This window comes from Alligator sinensis, unplaced genomic scaffold (assembly GCF_000455745.1).
Source record: "Alligator sinensis unplaced genomic scaffold, ASM45574v1 scaffold175_1, whole genome shotgun sequence".
Taxonomy (NCBI): domain Eukaryota; kingdom Metazoa; phylum Chordata; order Crocodylia; family Alligatoridae; genus Alligator; species Alligator sinensis.
Genome location: NW_005842536.1, coordinates 162441 through 181329, shown reverse-complemented (window position 1 = coordinate 181329; position 18889 = coordinate 162441). Strand labels below are relative to the sequence as shown.

General features: G+C 37.1%; 1 protein-coding gene across 1 annotated transcript in view; it reads left to right on the top strand.

Annotated features, from left to right (window-relative positions):
- Nucleotides 1–18889, top strand: part of NIPBL (NIPBL, cohesin loading factor) — a 128951-nt gene that overhangs the window by 36261 nt on the left and 73801 nt on the right. Inside the window, 2 exon segments of the mRNA XM_025213551.1 lie at nucleotides 4535–5167; nucleotides 18798–18887. Of these exon segments, the coding sequence (XP_025069336.1) occupies nucleotides 4535–5167; nucleotides 18798–18887 (723 nt within the window).

Genomic DNA, 18889 nt, shown 5'->3' with positions numbered 1-18889 from the left:
TCTTTCCAATATAACGTGAAGGTTCTTGTATTCACACAAAAGCCTTCTTGGCTTGAACTTTGGACAAAATAGTATTACTGGTACTAAGGTAGAAAAAATCAGCCTGTGGAAGTCAGGCCTTCCCACTCCCTGAATTTTTTACAGGGTGGCCCAGACTTGAAAGTAGTATCTATCTACCATTGTTGCATGTTTTTGTGCTAAAACCAATTATTTTAAACTTGGACATACCCATGCCTTGTGGTATCAAGATTCATAATAGCAACAATCCTGTTTCAACCCAAATCTTATGTCTCCTACCTGAGATTTTGACCAGTTCATTCAGACAGTTGGCATCTACTTCCCTATATTTCTTTTCCATTAAAACATTTCATCTTGGTCTCATTCCATTAGCTAGAAAAGTTTCTGGAAATCTGTCTTCTAAGAGGACATGAGCCTTACTATTTCTTGTATCAGAAAATATTGCTGTTTATGAATCAGAATCCGTTAATCTGTTTATAGTCTAGAGTTATTCTAAAGTTTAATGCATCCTTCCATATGTTACAAGTAATTATTTTTACTAATGCTTGCACACTTGAAACATCTTGGAACACATGATTTGTGTGAAAAGAATGGTTAAAACTTTTCTTTACAAAAATAATCAGTTCAAGGAACTGCATCTCTTTTCCATTTCTTCTTACCCAAAATGTCTGGGTTTAACAGTTTCTAAAACATTCACAGCCAACTGCATCAAGCCCTGTATTGTCAAGTCTATATAGCTGAGAATAAACCATTATGGAAGGGATCAGCTCAGTTATGGCAGTTTGGTAGAGTTAATTGTTCAGCACAAAGAAAATCTGTGAATCTGCCTCTTTCTTGTTAACTGCTTTATAAAACACTAAAACTACAACTATTGCAGAAATGTCTTGTAGCAAGAAGGTGCTGCATAGTATGGTCCCCAAAATAGTTTTGTTTATGCTACTTTCCAGAAAAGGCGAAACTTGTTCATTTTTCTTATCTCCCATCCTACTGCTTTCCCTTATTACTTGTAATATTCCAAATGTGTGTGGAGTGGGCAGGATACAGAATTTTGAAACCAATTATTTTCTTCCTAGGAATAATTTTGTCCCTCAAGTCTCTTGGCCTGAGAAATCCTTGCACTCTTCAGGCTACTCCTCAATAGAAAGACCCTGATACTCTACTACTTGGCACATTGTGTAGTTATTTGCTTTTTACTATAGCAAAATATAAAATGCTACCAGATCAGTGAAGTACTGTTACACTTGCTTTGTACTGGTATAATGGCTTACATAAAGTTCAGGGCAGTGGCAAATCACGTTAATATCATTGAATAAAGTTTAAGAACTGAGCATTCCAGTTCAGCTTAGAGACTGCTCATTTGGAGCCAGAATATAAGGTTGGGGGGTGGATATGAGTCCCCTGGGCAAGTTTCAGTATCCTGTGGTATTTGCAGAAAGAGGAGGAGACTCCATGGCTGTGGCACTTTACTGTAAGCTCATTGCATTCCCACGCCGAGCCCAGCACATGCTCAGAAGAGGCAGAGCCTTATTTGGACCTGGCATGCCCGACATATGTAAAGATCGGACGCTTCAGCAGGCTTTTTGGTGCTTTTAGCTAAAGCTGATTCTATCAGCTTTAGCTAAAAAGTGCCAAAAAGCCCCACTGAAGCGTCTGATCTATACGTATGCTGCAGAGCCAGGTTCAAGTAACACGCTGCTGCTTCTGATAGTGTGGTTTGTTTGTTCTTTTTAACGTCTGCAAGCAGCCCATGTGTGTAATTAGAGGCAAGCTCATTACTAGAAAGCAAATCAACAGGCAGCAAACTTTCTCCTAGGGATGTGAAAGGTTAAATGATTAATTGTTTAACTGGTATCAAGATAGCCTTGATAATTGGCTATCTTACTGGTTATTGTTTAGCTCAAGGTGGGCACAGTCTGGCTGGGAAGGGGGAGGATGGGTGCCCAGAGGAACCAGAAGGTGGCGGGGGGAAAGCAGTGAAGGGGACTAGTACCCAAAGCTAGGGCTGCCTCAAGGAGGTAGCCGGCTGATTTTGCAGGCAGATTTCAAGGGTTTGTCATGCTTGGGGGGCCCCCCCCAATGCCTCTGGCCAAGGGGCCCTGTTGGCGGCTCCCCTCACCACTGATTGGCTGTGTGGGCTATCATATGGCTCCACCCCCTCACCACTGATTGGTTGCGAAGGCTGTCCATCATGCAGCCCTGCCCCTCACTACTGGTTGGTGGAGAGTGGCGGGGCTGCGTAATGGGCAGCCCTCTCAACCAGTTAGTAGTGAGTGGCATGGGTGGTAGCCATCTTGGGCTCCCCAGCAGCTCCCCCCCCACCTCTGTAGACTGCACAGCTGGATTGCAGCCAACATTTTATTCTCAGTAAGTTTTCTTTTCCTTTCTTTTTTTTCTTTTTCCCCACAGATTTCAGATTTTGTGTTTTCCACAGCATGCGTGAAATCATGATTTTGGTAGGTCCCTACCCATAGCCTAAGGGGAAACAGCAGGTGACCTAATGACTCATCAGTTAAGCAGTTAGCTGCTCCTTCACAAGAGTTCCCTCCCTCTCAGCTCCAGGCTTCAGGTGGGCTGCATTGTCTGGCTGGGCTTGCCACCATCCCTACCCCCCATCCTGTCAAAGGGCCCCAGAAGCAGGTTCCAGCAGCAGCTGTGTCTGAGCTTCTGTGTTATTAGTTAACCATTTAACTGATGCAATTAGAGGAAGTTAAACACATTTTTAAACTAATATTTCCATCCCTACTTTCTACTGTACATAGTAGCAAGCTAATTTTTTTGTAAATTCTGAGGTTTGTAGGTAAAGAGACCAATATCAAGAGTTTTAGGAATTATGTGATTGAAAACAGAACAAGATATTCATGGTGTAAAAGCAAGGACTTTGGCTTTGGGGGTTGACTTTGGCTTTGGGGGAGAGGGTCAAATTTGAAAAATGCTAGGAAGAGAATTGGAAAGATTTTATGAGTTTGGACATGGAGAGAGGAAAAAGAGCATCACGGATAATCCCAAGATTGTAGGCTTGAGTGACAATATTAAATTGTCAGTCATGATCAGGAAATGGGGGGAAATATATTTCAAATATGATAAATCCAATTTATGCCAGATTCAGTGTAAGGGTCAACTACATTGGAGAGACTAAAGCATAAAGGTCTGGAGGAAGGAGGAGAAGCCGTTGGTAAGAGAGAAGCACTTATATTTGAATGTTGACCTTGCTGCACTTACCCTCCTTTTATCACGTTTTGGTTGGTATAATTGCAGGATGCTGTCTTTGAGGTTAGTCAGCAGAGCAGTCCAAAACTTCAGCTACTGAATAAAGCTGTCAGCTTGCCTTCGAATATCTCTTGCATGCTGAAGGACTGACTTCCAGTTATTTTCTGAGTGCAGTTCAAGATGTTTTCCAGTAAACATCCAAATGTTTGGAATACTCTCTGCCTTTCCAAATGGTATCATAATACCATCACAAAACTGTCTAAACTTAAGCCAGCAGTCCAAATGGAATAGCCTGGAAACAGGATATTTTATCTTTGGAACCATGAGTTCAGAATTGTTGACTTCTATGAGATGGAGCGCATCTTACCTGTTCTACTAAGCTTTTTAGTGTTGCAGAAGATTAGTGGAATTTATGGGATTTGAAAGAGATTTTTAATTTGTGATGAACTGGAGAAGTGTTTGTAGACGATGTCCACTGAAGGTCCTTTTTGGAGATCTGTAGAGGTTCTTAAGGCTTTGGGAGGAGCACTTCTTAAAACAAAAAGAAAATAACTTGTGAGAAGGAAGAAAAAACAATGGAGGAGGAGCTGTAATAACATAAAAATACCTTTGGTCACTTGTGGACAGAAAACATTGTTTCCATTAATTGTCAAATGAGAAGTGTAATTGGGGTGGGAGGAATGCTGAGGTCAACCAATCTAAGATAAGAAGGTTGCAAAAGAAATTGTTTCATTCAGCAAGAGAGAAAGGCAGGGCCACTCTCCTTTTGCATATGAAAAGCTTCCTAATTTCATCTTTTCAAGAACATTAAGTAGGGAGAACTCTGGCTGGTTTGACTCGTTTATGTGTTTACATTTCAATTTATTGCATTTAGAAATGCACAGCTATATAACTAGTGCCTGTCTACTGATCATCATTAGGTCTTCATCACTGAACATTTCTGAGGATTTAAAAAGCCTTCAATCTCCACTTCTGTTGCACATCTACTTTTTATTAACCTCAGTCTCTAATGCTGTGAACACATAGGCACCATATCAGATATTTTGACCACATATTTGGATTGATGCCTTCTCCACTTGATGTGGATTACTAAAATAAATTGTTAGGATATATGGGCATCTTTTGCTGCAACTTATCTGAATTACATCTGGCTTGAGAATGATGTTTCAGAAATCCCTTTTTTAGACTCTTTATAAGCACAAATATTTTGTAAAGTACACATCTAAATGATATAGGTTTTATTTAGTGTGTTTTTATATAAAAACATGAAACAACATAACTGTTCAGTTTTTTTAAATTATTATTCTAGGATCAAGACCACCTTTAATCCTACAATCTCAGCCTCCACCTTATTCATCACCTAGAGATGTACCCCCAGACATATTGTTAGATTCTCCAGAAAGAAAGCAAAAGAAACAAAAGAAAATGAAGTTAGGCAAGGATGAAAAAGACCAGACTGAAAAAGCTGCAATGTATGATATCATTAGTTCTCCTTCCAAGGACTCCACTAAACTTACGTTAAGACTCTCTCGTGTAAGATCTTCGGATATGGACCAGCAGGATGATATGCTTTCTGGTTTGGAAAACAGCAATGTGTCAGAGGGTGATATTCCTTTTAATGTGCAGTACCCAGGACAGACTTCTAAAACACCCATTACTCCACAGGATGTTAACCGCCCGCTAAATGCTGCTCAGTGTTTGCCACAGCATGAACAGACAGCATTCCTTCAGGCACAACAAGTGCCTGTTTTACAACAGAACACTTCAGTTGCTGCAAAACAGCCTCAAACTCCTGTGGTACAGACACAGCAACCGGTTTCACAGCAAGGAACTATTACGCCATATGACGAAGTAGAATTGGATGCATTGGCTGAAATTGAACGGATAGAACGTGAATCAGCCATTGAAAGGGAGCGATTTTCAAAAGAAGTGCAAGATAAAGGTAAAAGGATTGTGTGTGTGTACACTCTATATTCATCTCGCATCGTCGCACAGTTCAATTCTATTTTATTCAATATAGGTTCTCATATTGGGTCTCTGTTTAATGCGTGGTATCACTTTATTTGGAATCCTAAAAACATAGAGAGTCAAACTGTAGATTATTGGCTTTTGGGTCCATCCCCCGTTTCCCCGTTAAGAAATAAAATTCAATTTTTCCTCATTTGGAGGAACTATTATATTAGATCACAATATAGTTGATGGTGCCTATGATGTTACTAGAATTTTGGTGAGACCATAAGATGACACTGAATTAAATTTTATATTATACATTAGATAATTGATTAGTTATAAAATGAAAGGATTACTTCTCTTGCCTACTAGATAACTATCCAGGTATATAACTTTTGTCTTCAAATTACAATAGAACTTCTTTTACATCATTTCTGTTTCAATCACCAAACTTTGGATGTCAAAGATATATTAGACCAGAATAGTATTTTTTTTTTTTAATTTTATTTTTTTAAGGACATGATTTGACTGAATAATAAATACTTCTATAGTATCTTGGATATTTGATCAGATGAACATCTGTGTTTATGCGGGATTATACATTCCACAGAAATATTTTATACAGTAATTTGTTATATTTTAGTGTTCCATATCAAAGAGGCCAGACTAGTCTTGATGAGTTTCCTTTTCCATCTTTATTTAGAAACCGCCCTTATCAGTGGCATTGATTATACCTTCTTATTTCAAATTTCTATTGCAAAATCAACATAGTAAAATAAAATCCCACATCTTGAAATTCAAAATAATTTGTGTGTGCATATTAGAGAAGACTAAACCTAAATTTTGCTAAAAGACAGTTTGTATGGCATCTTTTTAACTTTTGAAGACCATTCTTTTTAAAGGCTAGTGCTAGACTTCAGGGGAAAGCCTTCCTGAAGTGAACATGGCAATTTCTGACTCTGAAATACAGGCACAACTGGACCTAAATTAAGCAGCATTTGAACTGGCTGCTCCTTTTTTTTAGTTGGAACAAAATTTAATTTTTATCAAATGCCATCTTAACCACCTGCCAAGAGAGAGCACAACTTTTCCCCCTATTTAAGCAACATTTCTTTTAAGCAAGGATGTTCACACATACGTCTAATCTTTTTTATTAGTTGATCCCAGGCTTTTTTAATCTCAGAAATGAAATTAATGAAATCTTCTGCTTTTATTTGGTGATTACATTACATTCTATATATACACATTAATGCTCATGATCAGCATGTGGTGAAAAATGTGTGCTCTTCTCAAGGATCTCCATCTTAATTTTAATAACCTTTTTTTTATTTAAGAAAATACTTTTCTGAATGGCTGAGTTGGTATACCTTTTCTACTAATTTTATCTTGATTTTTTAGGATTTTCAATTTATCTCCTAACCTTTATTTCTTCATGAATTGCTTCCATAGGGAGATTCCCACTCTTGGGATGTGCCCACCATGCCTTTAGCTGAGAACCATCTAGAAAAGCAGTGTCTTTTGGGGTTGCAAAACACTCTTCAGCAGCTCCCAAACATTCAGAGCGAAGTTATAGAAGTGGACTGCGCCACTCCATTGCTTCTCCCTTGTAAATCACTATGGGTGCTGAACTATCTTCGAGAGCACTTTGCTCCCTGTACTGTAGATTTTTGTAAATAGTTTTGTTTTTGTGTAAATGTAGCATTGTTGCGGTTGATAGTTTTAACCGTTTATGCAGTTTCATGAAAACTTGTATGCCATATTCTGAAGGTGTTGTGGCATTACTTGTGTTTCCCTAGTTCTTGGCTCTAATTTCCCCCTTCTGGTTTTGTTTGACTGTAAGCAAAAATGTGAAGGCTTCTGTTAGCACTTGTATCGTGATGCCAAGATAGGTACATGAAATGGTTCTTGTGCTTGAGAGCGGGTCATTTTCCAAGTGCTCTATGTGCATGTAGATTTACTCCATAGGATAAGGAACATGAACTGGCATGTGTTGCCATAGCCCTTTAATCATACACCTTATTGTCTGAAGGTATGTCTACTTAACAAAGTGAATGTGTGGTTGTAGCCTGTGCTAGCTTCCTCTAGAGAGCACAAGTACCAGTAACAATTAAGATGTAGCAGTGTAGACATTAACCTGTGTTAGTAATCAGAGAACAAATTCTCCAGGGACCCTGGAAAATGTGTCTTTGTTGCTGGCAAATGCCAGAATCCATGATGCCACTTCTTTAATACTACTGTTACTCATACCACCAAGGTTAACCCAGCATACATGACAAATACCCCTTCATGTTCCTGGGTAAACATACCCTGAGTTGTCTGCTATCACATCATCTCCAGTATAAAGAACATTGGCAGGAACTGTTACGAGCTCAGTCATCTTTTCTTAGGCTTCTTTAAAATGAGGTTATTTAGGAAGTAAAGTTACTGCAGTGCTGTGCTGCTGCAGAAACATTCTAAGGTTTTTCATAGCCATGGTTTAATCCCAAGGCATTAGGTGAATAGAAGCATATTATTCTGAGGGTCATTGAAACCATTTCTTCTGGAGAACAGAATGAGAACTCCTTGTGGAGATTTTTCTCAGAACTGTCATAAATGCCACTCCTTGAAGAAGACATGCTAAAGTTCTTTATAAAGATTGATAGAGCTGTCAGCTGAGGATCCACACACTTGAGAGATTATGGCAGTGCCCTTGCACTGAGTGCCTCAATTCTAATGACTAGTATTAGAGGAATTAGCTCCTTTACAATGAAGCTTCTTCAGGCTGTGGAAATGTCGATTTCAAATATATCAGTGGAGCCAAGGTATCTCAATTGTACCTCCTCTTGGTATGGAAAATCTTTTTGGAACCAAACAGTGGTGGTTGTTCTAAAAGCTGGTATGATTGACCTCAGTTTTAGCAGAATTGGACAAGAAGAGTCACCTTCCTATTACCCTACCCCTCCCACATCAAGGACATATTTTGGATTACATTTCACTAATCTATCTTCATGGCCCAATGGGACCTTGGATGAAATGGCCTTTTTTGGTGGGGGGGTTTTGTCATGACTTAAAAATACTAAGACATTTGGGAAAGCCTGCAATTCCATCTTGTTTCCTGCTCATGGGAAGAACAATCCACCATCTCCTCCTGCCTAGAGAATCATACAGTACTGTGAACAAACTTGTCAGTACCTGAAAATACTTATGAGGGGCACCAGTTGCACAGGTTGATGGAGTGGAGTGAGACAGACCTTTTGTTTTTGGTCTCTCCAGATAAATGTCACAGCTGCCTTAACCTTATCACAACTCTGTCACCACTGTTAGGTCATATCCTCTCTGTTGAAAAGATGGGAGTGATGTATAATTCATCAGATCAAGCCAATTGCTGTATATCAAGGTTATCTGAGTAGAAAGCATAAGAAGTAACTTCAGTGGTTCCTGAAGAACTCAGTAAGAAAGAGTGCCTCTCCTGCCACAAGGATCAGTGTGAACTGACTTTTTCCATGCTCAGGTACAAGGATAGACCAGCATGTGTTTTTGGACAGCTGATGACGGTGTAAGCTTTTACTCCATGTTTCAACTGCTCATCATCATCTGGCAAATAAGGAATGACAAAGCTGAACCTATTTATCATATTTCCTATTTATTTATCAAACCTAAGTATCCAGATTTCCTGTACTTCTTGGGACTATAATCAAGTTCTCCATTCCAACCCCAGTCTTTTCTCTTAACGTTTTAAAAACGTGGTATTGAATGTCCTAAGGAAGTACAGGAAACCTTGTTGCAGTTCCGAAAAAATTAAACAAGGAATACTGTTCTTGGATATGAGTAGCATTTTCTTTGGGTTTGAGAGGTAGCAGTTTAACTTTTATTGAAGTCTGTTGCTCAGACTTTCATTTCAAAGCATCTGTTTGTCTCTTGCCACTTTAGGATGAATATGTCAGCTATTTTTTTCATACAGTCCTACAGTTCAGAGTTCATTGATCTTTAATCACACTACCTTAGTAATGGAAACTTTCCATATCAACAGCTTTTTATTTCTTGAGATTTAAATTTTATTACTACAAGATTACTGGTGGCATCTTCATAAATCTTTTGGTCATTTATACCTGAACACTGCCTTTCTGGCTAGTGTAATGTGAACCAGGGGATAAACAGAGGTTTTAAATGCCATACCTTCTTTTTACATTTTAGATGTTTACGTCAAGGCTATTTATGTTTTCCCCCCCTAAACCAGATATACTACCTAAATATATTTTTAATCAGTATTAGTAAGAGGGCTTTAAGATACTGTTTAGTTTAGAAAAGGGAAGATAGAAGAGAATTCTTAAAGAAATGATCTAGTTACTTTTAGCGATGAAGGGAAATAATTTGTGTTCAGAGATTTTTAAATTGCAAGAGAGTTGGAAGCCCTGTATCTGTAGGATTGGGTGTTCATTCTGTTAAATCCTACGCCATATTCAAAATATTTTATATTTTGTGTCTATTGTAGAAATTATGGAATTTTGTTTCTGCATATGCAAAATATTGTTCTCTGTGCTCAACAGTTTGGAAGAGTAGGCAATGTTACCTTCTCTTAATTGTTGACATTTCCTTTGAGAGGTTCATTTCCCCAGATTTGAGAGATTTGGAGGCAATTTTCAAAGAAGAAAACATTACTTACCAGTAACTGCAGGTTTTGGAATAGATTGCCTCTTATGATCCATTCTACCCACTTTTTTTTGGAATCCTTTTATGGATTCTTTGAATTAGTGGAAGAAATTGAAGGTAGTTAGGGCTACCAGTATTATTTAATAACTTTTCTTCCAATATTTGGATCTGTGAGGGGGCATATGTATGTCCCCAATGGGCGCTTCCTTTATAGATGGTTCCAAGCCCATAGCAGCAGAGGCACACGTCCCAAGAGTGTGAATCTGCAGGAGCAATACACTCACAACTCCAGTTATTGGTAAGTAACCATTTTCTCTTTCCTTTTATGTTGTTAGCAAAAAAGGAAGAAAAAGAAAAGAAACCAAAACCCCACCAACCACCCAGCAATACAAGAAACATTAAGAATGGTTTTGTATACATATAATTTAATATTACCTACAAATTAGACGCCAAAATGTTAGTTTTACCCAGTGTACTACTAGTGCATACAAAATAAATGATGTTGCTATTCTGTATATTCTCCATGGTTTCCTTAAAAAGGAACATAATATTTTAGTATTTGTACAATTGTATATTATAAAGGTAGAGTCATTAATAGAAGAAAAAAGTTGGAATGAGACATCTAGGTCCAACATAAATAAGAAATAAGTGGTTCTTTATAAAAAGAAAAAGCAAAACTAAGATGCTATATATCCTGCATATGTGAAATGTATGCTGAAAGGTAGCTTTATTGTAGTCTGTATTTTATATCGTTGTACAGTAGGTGGAGCTGGTGCTGTATTGTAGCATTCCTAGTGGAAAAAAAAGTTTCCTGCCCTGTTTCTGTAAGATTTTTAAAAGTAGACAAAAAAAAAATCTATCTATCTAGATAAAACATTTAAAATTCAGTTCAGCATCTAAAAATGCTTAGAATAACTCTGGCAAAGGTAGATAATGTTATGGTCCACTTGAAGAAAATGCTTGGAGTTCCTATTTTTAAGGTGAAATAATAAAACTATCAAAGAATACATATTAAACACTTGTACATTTAAAAATGATCAGTGTAGATCTGTTGTCTCTGGCCAGCTCTTGCTTATGACTTTCCCTTTGCTCTTGTGTAATACTGAAATAACCTTTGAGATTAGGTGCTCCAGGGTAAAAAGTTTGTTGAATTATGCTTATAGTGTTTTAGACCAGTTATGTATGTTATGTAATTTACTACACACACATCTGCGTGTGCACACACAAACATACAAATTAGATGTAATATAGCATATTAGCAGGACAACAAATGGGGCTGGACCTGATGATCTTTTGAGGTCGTTTCCAACCCCTAATGTCTATGAAATCTATGAAATGCTACGTGTAGTATGTACTATATTTCCTTGACTACTTTTTGGATGAATAGAAAAAAGAACATAACAGAAGGAATTGCTAAATGAATGTCGCTTATTCTTTGAACAATCATGTATAACAAACTAAGTTATGATAAAGAGGTGGAATAAGGAGTGCTGGTGCTGTTTATTGAAAGATTTTGAAACTTAAGGTGAACATGCTGTGAGTTGTAACTGGTCGGTGGATTCACTGATATTAACATGGTAGATGTTAAGTTATTGTCAGGATTCAAAAGTCATTACAATTAGTTAAGTACACGTATTTTCTAACCTAAGCTAAGATGTCTGAATAAAATCAGTAGTCTTTCATAGGAATATTTGGTAAGGCGCTTACAACACTTTAACAATAAACGTCTAGCAGCAAATATTTAAGAATAATATGCCACTTGCTTTTTCTGTGTGTGCTGTTTATACAAGCTGAAGGATTTAGATTAGTGTAAATCAAGCTTTCATAAGTAGTTCAGGAATAAATGTGTGTTATTTTTGTCAAGGATATTGTCTTCAAGGATTTTACATTTTTCTGATAAAAGTGCTAGTAGTCAATCCCAGTTAAAACTTTAGGTGCTGTCATGTTTTTCTTTCCGATTTTCTTCAATTCAAAATAGTTACAGTAGGTTCTTCAGTATTTGTGAATGTGTAAAATGATTATAAATAGTTATTAGCTAAGTGATCACATGGCTGGAGCCTAACATTTCACAATGATAATGATAACCTTGTTCATGAGGAAGATTAAAGTATGCTGTTTGTAAAACTGTTGTTAATTTGAGAGAGATTTAATAGGGGACTGCAGTTCTTGGAGTTGACTGTCACTCTTCTGTGATTTTAGTCATGCTATTTTTGTGTCCTGAAGTAAATTAACCCTGACAAATTAGAGTCGCATGTTATTCAGTTTGATGGAAACTGTGAATCACTAGGCTTCCATGATAAGAAACATTAATGATGCCTTGTTTAATTTTCAAATGCTATTAATTACATGACCATTCGATTACAAACATGTTAAAAAATAAGTAGCTTAAATTTCTGCATTTCAGCAAAATGACTCTGAACCTTATCCCCACCTAAAACAGATCTGTGGAAGACTGCAGTATTCTTTCCTGACCTGTCATATCTAACAATAGTAATAATGCGGCATTCCGCTTCCTTGTGTAATTGTGGGAGGAGGGAGGAGAAGGGAAGTCTTTTGGCTCCATGGTAGAAATTACCACCCCCCCCCTCTAAGTTTCTCAAGTTGTCTGGCCCTGCCCTTGAACAAAGGTAGAATTAGGACTCTAGTTTGGTGTGTTTGGATTACCATTTTGTTCTGCAAAGGTTGTTATGCTGTACTCATCACTCTAGTGTTTGAGCCCCTTCTGATAGTGCACTAAACATTGGGACTGATTTGTCATGGTTTTGGTTTTCTCTTTTCCCCGGTGGGGAGGAATATGAACGATGGCATTTTGTTGGTAGGATTTTCATTTTGGTTTTTGAAATTTAATCTTTTTAAAATAAAAGATACTTGTTTAACATATAGCAACAAGCTACAGTCAAAGTAGTATATCTTGCATGATGAATAAAGGGCAGTCATATTGGTGATGGTCCTTAGTTCCTAGTGAAATTTATTCTGTTCTCAGACCAGCTTGTTCAGGTTCAACTTCGGCCAGCTGCTGTTCATCCATGAGTTGATCTTATTTATGTCATGGGCCATCTTGCTAATGCTGTTTGGTAAAGGATAAGTAGAGTTGTATGACATTGGCATATTGGCAGTGCTTGGTGCACTGATCAGATAATATGGTCTTGAATGGCTAATTGAATGTAAATCTGAGCCACCAGAATGGCCTTCCTTACTTTCCAACTTCTGGTCCTGAACATGTGCTCATCCATGTGAATACTGGAAAGAACCTGAGAGAAAATTTATCTGTGAGAGAATGCACAAGTAGGGCTTCATAGCAGTACTGTTTGAATCACTGCATGAAGAATTCAAGCCATTTTACTCCATTACTCTGGACCATCTCTTTCAGACAATTTTTCATGGCCAATGTAGAGTCCTGGAGAATGAGAATGGATGTTTGCCCTTTTTCTACTGATGAATTAACCATTAATGCCACTATGGTGGTTTTAGTTCTGCTTGCTATCTTTAATCCAGATTGTGCTAGGTCTAGAATAATAGCTTAAATTGGTTGATCTTATAGCTGGCTTTTGTTTGGATGGTCTATGACCTTGGCTCAGGCGTGGCTGGTTTAATACTGAGCAGTAGTATGAAGGTATCATGGATGAGTTTCTTCAGCATCAGGCTAGTATGATTAAAAGAAGAAGGGAGTGATAGAGACAAGAGTAGAAGCATATTTCACTAATCTGTTCCAAATTTAGGGTTTTGTGAAGTACTAGGCTAATCTAATTATATATCATTAAAAATTAGGTCAGTACTGAAACTGTCAGTCTAGTTCCAGCCAAGGATCAATGCTATAAAATCAATCTGTTTTGTGATGCTGAAGAGAAATGGAGACACAGTATGCAGTCTTGAGCTTCAAGTCCACAATATCATCAAAACTGAGAAAAAGAAGTAAAGGGAGATAATTCATGTATGGTAACTCAAACTGCTTAACATCTACAGATCTTAGAAGCCACCTGAAAAAGTATTAGAGAGCACAGCCATTGAACTTAGATTGCTGTTTGAAATAGCAGTTTAAGTTTCTCTCTTTTTGGGCTCTAACTTTCCATAGGCGTTTACAAAAGATGCTGGTCTCTTAAAGAACAGCATAAAAGTCTAACCATTTTTAGATCATCATACTCATCAGCTTCATCTCCCAGAATCAGTCATGCATCTGGATGTGTGCGTTGAATGAAAGACCAGAGAAGGGTCTTTAATCTGGGCTGAAATGAGCCAAGTCACTTTACTCCTATGCCTTACTCAGTTTTTGGGTACTCTGGTATGTTTGAGAGGAGAGGATTTTTTGCGGTAACTTTTATTGGACCAGCTGTATAGATAGGAGAGGTGTTGGACAAGCTTTCAGGCATCAAGTGCCCTTCCTTAGGTCTAAACACATGGTTGAAACTATGAAAAGAGTTAAAGGGGTAATTCACTTACGGTAATTCAAACTGTTTAGTATCTACAGATTTAAAGATCACTTGAGCTTAGACCTGAGGAAGGAAGGGTGCTTGAAGCCCGAAAGCTTGTTCAGCTGTTCTTCTAACCATACAGTTGGTCCAGTAAAAGATAACATGAAAAATCTTTGTCTCTTGTACCTATCCTGGGCCATCATGGCTACGACACACTAACCCTACTACAGCTATGCTGGTATGGATGTTCTTCAGTTAGTACTGGTGACTAGTAGTCCCAGTAAATAAATAACCGAAGATATTAATTATAGTTCCAAGCATGGAATAACTTTTGTTAATTGTTGCACACCCTCAAAGGTTTCTCAGTGATTGCCTAATTTCAGATGTAAAACACAAATCTTCACAAGTCTCCACACATTAAGGGCTTTATTGAGCTTTTAGGTGGCTCCAGAAATACTAGTCTAAGGAGGAAAAAAGAAACTTGATTGACTGATTGATAGATTTCCTTAAATTCCAAGTTGTGGTCCGGTTGTGTGTTGTTCCTTACAAAAAGATCTTGCAGTGTTATATTTAAATTAACCTAGTGGCACAAAATCTTTAATGCTATATGGACAGGTTTCTAATGATATTCCTTGAGTACAAAACCATATTCTTTTCCTCTGCACACTTCCATGTAAAGAGAACATCAAAGTAAATTTGCATAGCAGTAAAGGTGCATACCCAGGAGAATAGGTATTTGAGTCATCACAAGCCTGCTGCCAGACTTATTTTCTTCTTCTAAAAACAGAAATTGACCAATGCTTCATAAGAAAAAAGGATCCAGAAGCAAATAATTTGGATACACTATCTCTGAGGTAGTCTAAATACTTCATCTGTGTTTTCCCACCTATTACACTGATTACAAAGGCAGTTAAAAATTGTAAAGGAGTTAACCCACAATGATTCTGAATTGCATCTTATTGATGTCAAAGCCCTAGCTCTCGTATTTGATTATAATGAATCTGTTCCTTGTCTTAACCTCATGACAGGGCTCTGGACCAGTATCTGGATCTTTAGAAGCTAAAATGGAAATGTTAATCTCATTGATCTTCTAGCAGAGATTTTCAAAGAAATTTCACTAACAATCCAACAAAGTTAATGAAATTAATTGGAGTACTTCAGTTATAAAAATTAATTAAGACGAAGTCTATAAGATGAACATCTCTTTAATTCTTTCAAAGTTCAATTGTCTCAAGGCTATCTTAGAAGCAGATTTATGCAAACCTGAGTGCACTTGACTGTGAAAAGCTCATAAGGTTATCAGGGTAGCCCTATTTTTCCATATTTCTAAATTTTCTCCCTCATTATCCTTCTAGTAATCCTCAATTTATCCTTTTGGAGCCTAATTTAATTCCTTAAGACTTTATAAAGCCATTCTTAGATACCCCATTGTCAGTTTCGCTCAATTTCATATTTTGAAAGTTGTTCTTTTGTAGTAGTCATCAGTACAACTGGAAAGATTTTAGAGTTGACTGCATACTCACCATAGCTACAGTCTGTACTTTTAACCAAAAATGAGTTGTACTGTCTGTCAATCCTGCCTTTTATGACCTAGTTCAGTATGGCATTTTCACTTCCCTAAAGTGGTAGTGCCATTCTTTTGCCATAAATCTAAACATCCAGTAGAGACAAAACCAACTGGTGGCACAAGAAGACTGGCCAGGATACAGCGGAACATATCACGAGGTCTATAGGAGATTCTTTATGAACATTTTGTTTTAAAAAATAAGGCTTTGAATGATTCTGTTACTAACTGGGTAACAGAGAGAGATCTGCAAGCAGTAATATTGGCTTCACAGGAACATCAATATAAAACAATCCAGTCAAGCTGAAAGATCTCTCAGGTTATGTATAAAGTACGTTAAGTTGTGGTGTAGTAATCTGTTTGTATATTGTTTTGGAACTACAAGGTCAATATCCTGGCAATCCAAAACAAATAATATTGTGAGGATGTTCAAGTATGGAAGATAAAGGGAAGGAAAGTTTACTTCATTTGTCAGTATTTTCTTTTGAGCCCACTGATCCCTCACTAAAAGGCTTTTTTCACTGATGTTTTAACTTCCCAATGACTTTGGTTTTAAGTGTCAAAGCCAATGGTTCTCAACCTTTTTAGACTCAAAGCACCCCTTGTCAAACTTGTGGCACTCATCTATAACTTTTTTGTGTGGCACCCCATTTCAAAAACTATTTATGATGTTTCTTACCTCCTTGCAGAGAGACTAGGCAGTGGGGATGGAGGAGAAGCTAGGCAGGGAGAGCCTGAACCTGCCCTTATCTGTTTATCTACTCATAGCTCTAACCTCAGCCTGCCCTTATCTGCTCCTCTTCTCACATTTCATGTTGCACCTTTAAAAGGCTCTCATGGCACCCCAGGGTGCCCTGACACGCTGCCTGAGAATCACTGGTCTGAACACATGTTGTTTTTCCTTTTTCCCAAAAGGTCATAAATTTATTTCTTATAGGTCTTTTTATAAAAGATTTCTTTTGGCATAATTATGAAATAATGTGTATAACATTACATTTTTCGAATCTGGAGGTTGTCACTCTGGAAGCTTCTGCTGCTTCGCACTACTTAAATCCTGGCATGAAGCCAAACAATCTCCTCTGTTTCCATTCATAGAGGAAAAATGTCTCTTACTATGACTGTTAGGCATAGAGATTTCAAGAAAGATCTCTCATCCAGTAGCTTTTAGGTAGTGAAGCTATGACCTCCAAAGCTAAAGTGGGTATTTTTTGCTTTCAGAGCTTGTTTCTAAAGTAAGGAAAGCCAAACTTTCTCACTTTCTAATTACTTAAATGAAAATAAAAAAGAGCTTTTTAAAAAATGTCCAATGTTATGTATGTATTATATTATATAACCTTATTTATATTTGTCTATTTAGCACTTGACATTTTATATCTGCTTGTCATCTCCGCAGCAGTCAGGAATTTATATCTGAAGTTAGATTTTTAGCAAGCTATAGGGCCTTATCTAAAACAATAAAAAGAAATATGAACAAAAATAAAATAGAAATGTCTGTTTACTTATTGCAACTGACCAGCTTGTTATAGCTTGCTCTTATATTTAACTTTGGAGAAAATTCTTCTGGTTCTTCAGGAATTTTACAAAGACTATAATTCTATTTCTTTGCAGATTATTTCATTTTTACCTGTCTTATTTACCCATCTGATTCACTTAGATTTAGGGATTTAACATTTTAATGTGCTTTTCCTCTTATAGTTTGTTTCTCTCTCCACCCCCTTTCTTTCTTGTTCGTTCTCTCTCTCTCTGTCTCTCTCTCTCTCTGTCTCTCTCTCTCTCTCTCTCTGTTGATGTAGAGTTGAGTATCTTCCTTATAAAGAGACTGCGGGTGCTGCTGGAGGAAACAGTGAACAATTGAAAATCTTGATGTGAATTAGCTTTTTTTTTTTTTTTTTTTAAATAACTGGATTTCATGCCTATGTAAGACACAATTGCCAAAGTTTAATAATTCCTTTGGGTCTAAAAGCAAGTTCTCTGATTATAGGAGAGTACTTGTCTTTTTTTTTCAAATAAGACCTATTTGACAGCATAAAGTATGAGCTTTAGTGAAGGTAAGGGTTTTAGTTTCTGTGATGAACTAAGCTAATTTTTATATATAACATTTCCTAGTTGAATGGATGACATAAGTGTCTAAATTCTGTCAATTTACATAATTACAAGATGTGTTGCCTATTTTAAACCCAATTTATTCTGCACTCTTTTTGTTTTTACTGTAAAGTGAAATTATAAATGTAGAACCATCTAATTAAACATAGATAACTTTATATATTGTATCTAGAAAAAAACATTTAAAAAAGGTTAGAGTTGCAAAGGAAAGTATTCTAATTTATAATTGTGTAACACTGCCCCGTAGTGTAAATTCACTATGGAACAGTCTTCAACTATCACAATGTTACATGTCTCCAAGCTGAGGTGTGAAATGCTAAAAATAGATGTTGAGTATATTTATTGTCACTGTTCAATGTGTAGGTACTTGCTAACAGAGCAGAGAGAATCCTCACCTTAATCACTATAGATCCTTGCCTCTTTCACCAACCTGAATCAACAGTGAGTTGGGGTCAGTCCTTCAGGAAAAAATGTATTGTAGTATTATGCCCCAAAATACCAAGTTATTGTTATGAATGAATACCTTTATCTTTGCATACTTGTGAATGCTACATGTTTTTTGGGGGGTGTAGGTTGTAGCCGTGTTGGTCTACATTTAACAGGAACTATGACAGAATTTTTTGTTGCGAATAGCAGCTGCTCATGCCTTAATTTGTTCATTGTGAACGTACCAGAAATATAATATCATACTTTGTGTTTTTAAAAAGGCCTTATTTGCACCTGTAGCAAACTGATTCTTACTCACAGTTCATGAATAATCAAAGTATTTTGTGTATAGAATTTGCATGCACTCTTACTTTTTTGGGTGTGCACACATTTGTTTGTGGAGGGAAATTGCTTTTCAGTTTTTTTGGGGAGCAGAGGGTTTGCCAACCTTTTGTGTATGTCATCTATGGTCTTTCTCTTTCAATCTGCAGATAAACCTTTGAAGAAGCGAAAACAAGATTCTTATCCACAGGAGGCTGGGGGTGCTACTGGAGGAAATAGACCAGCTTCTCAGGAGACAGGT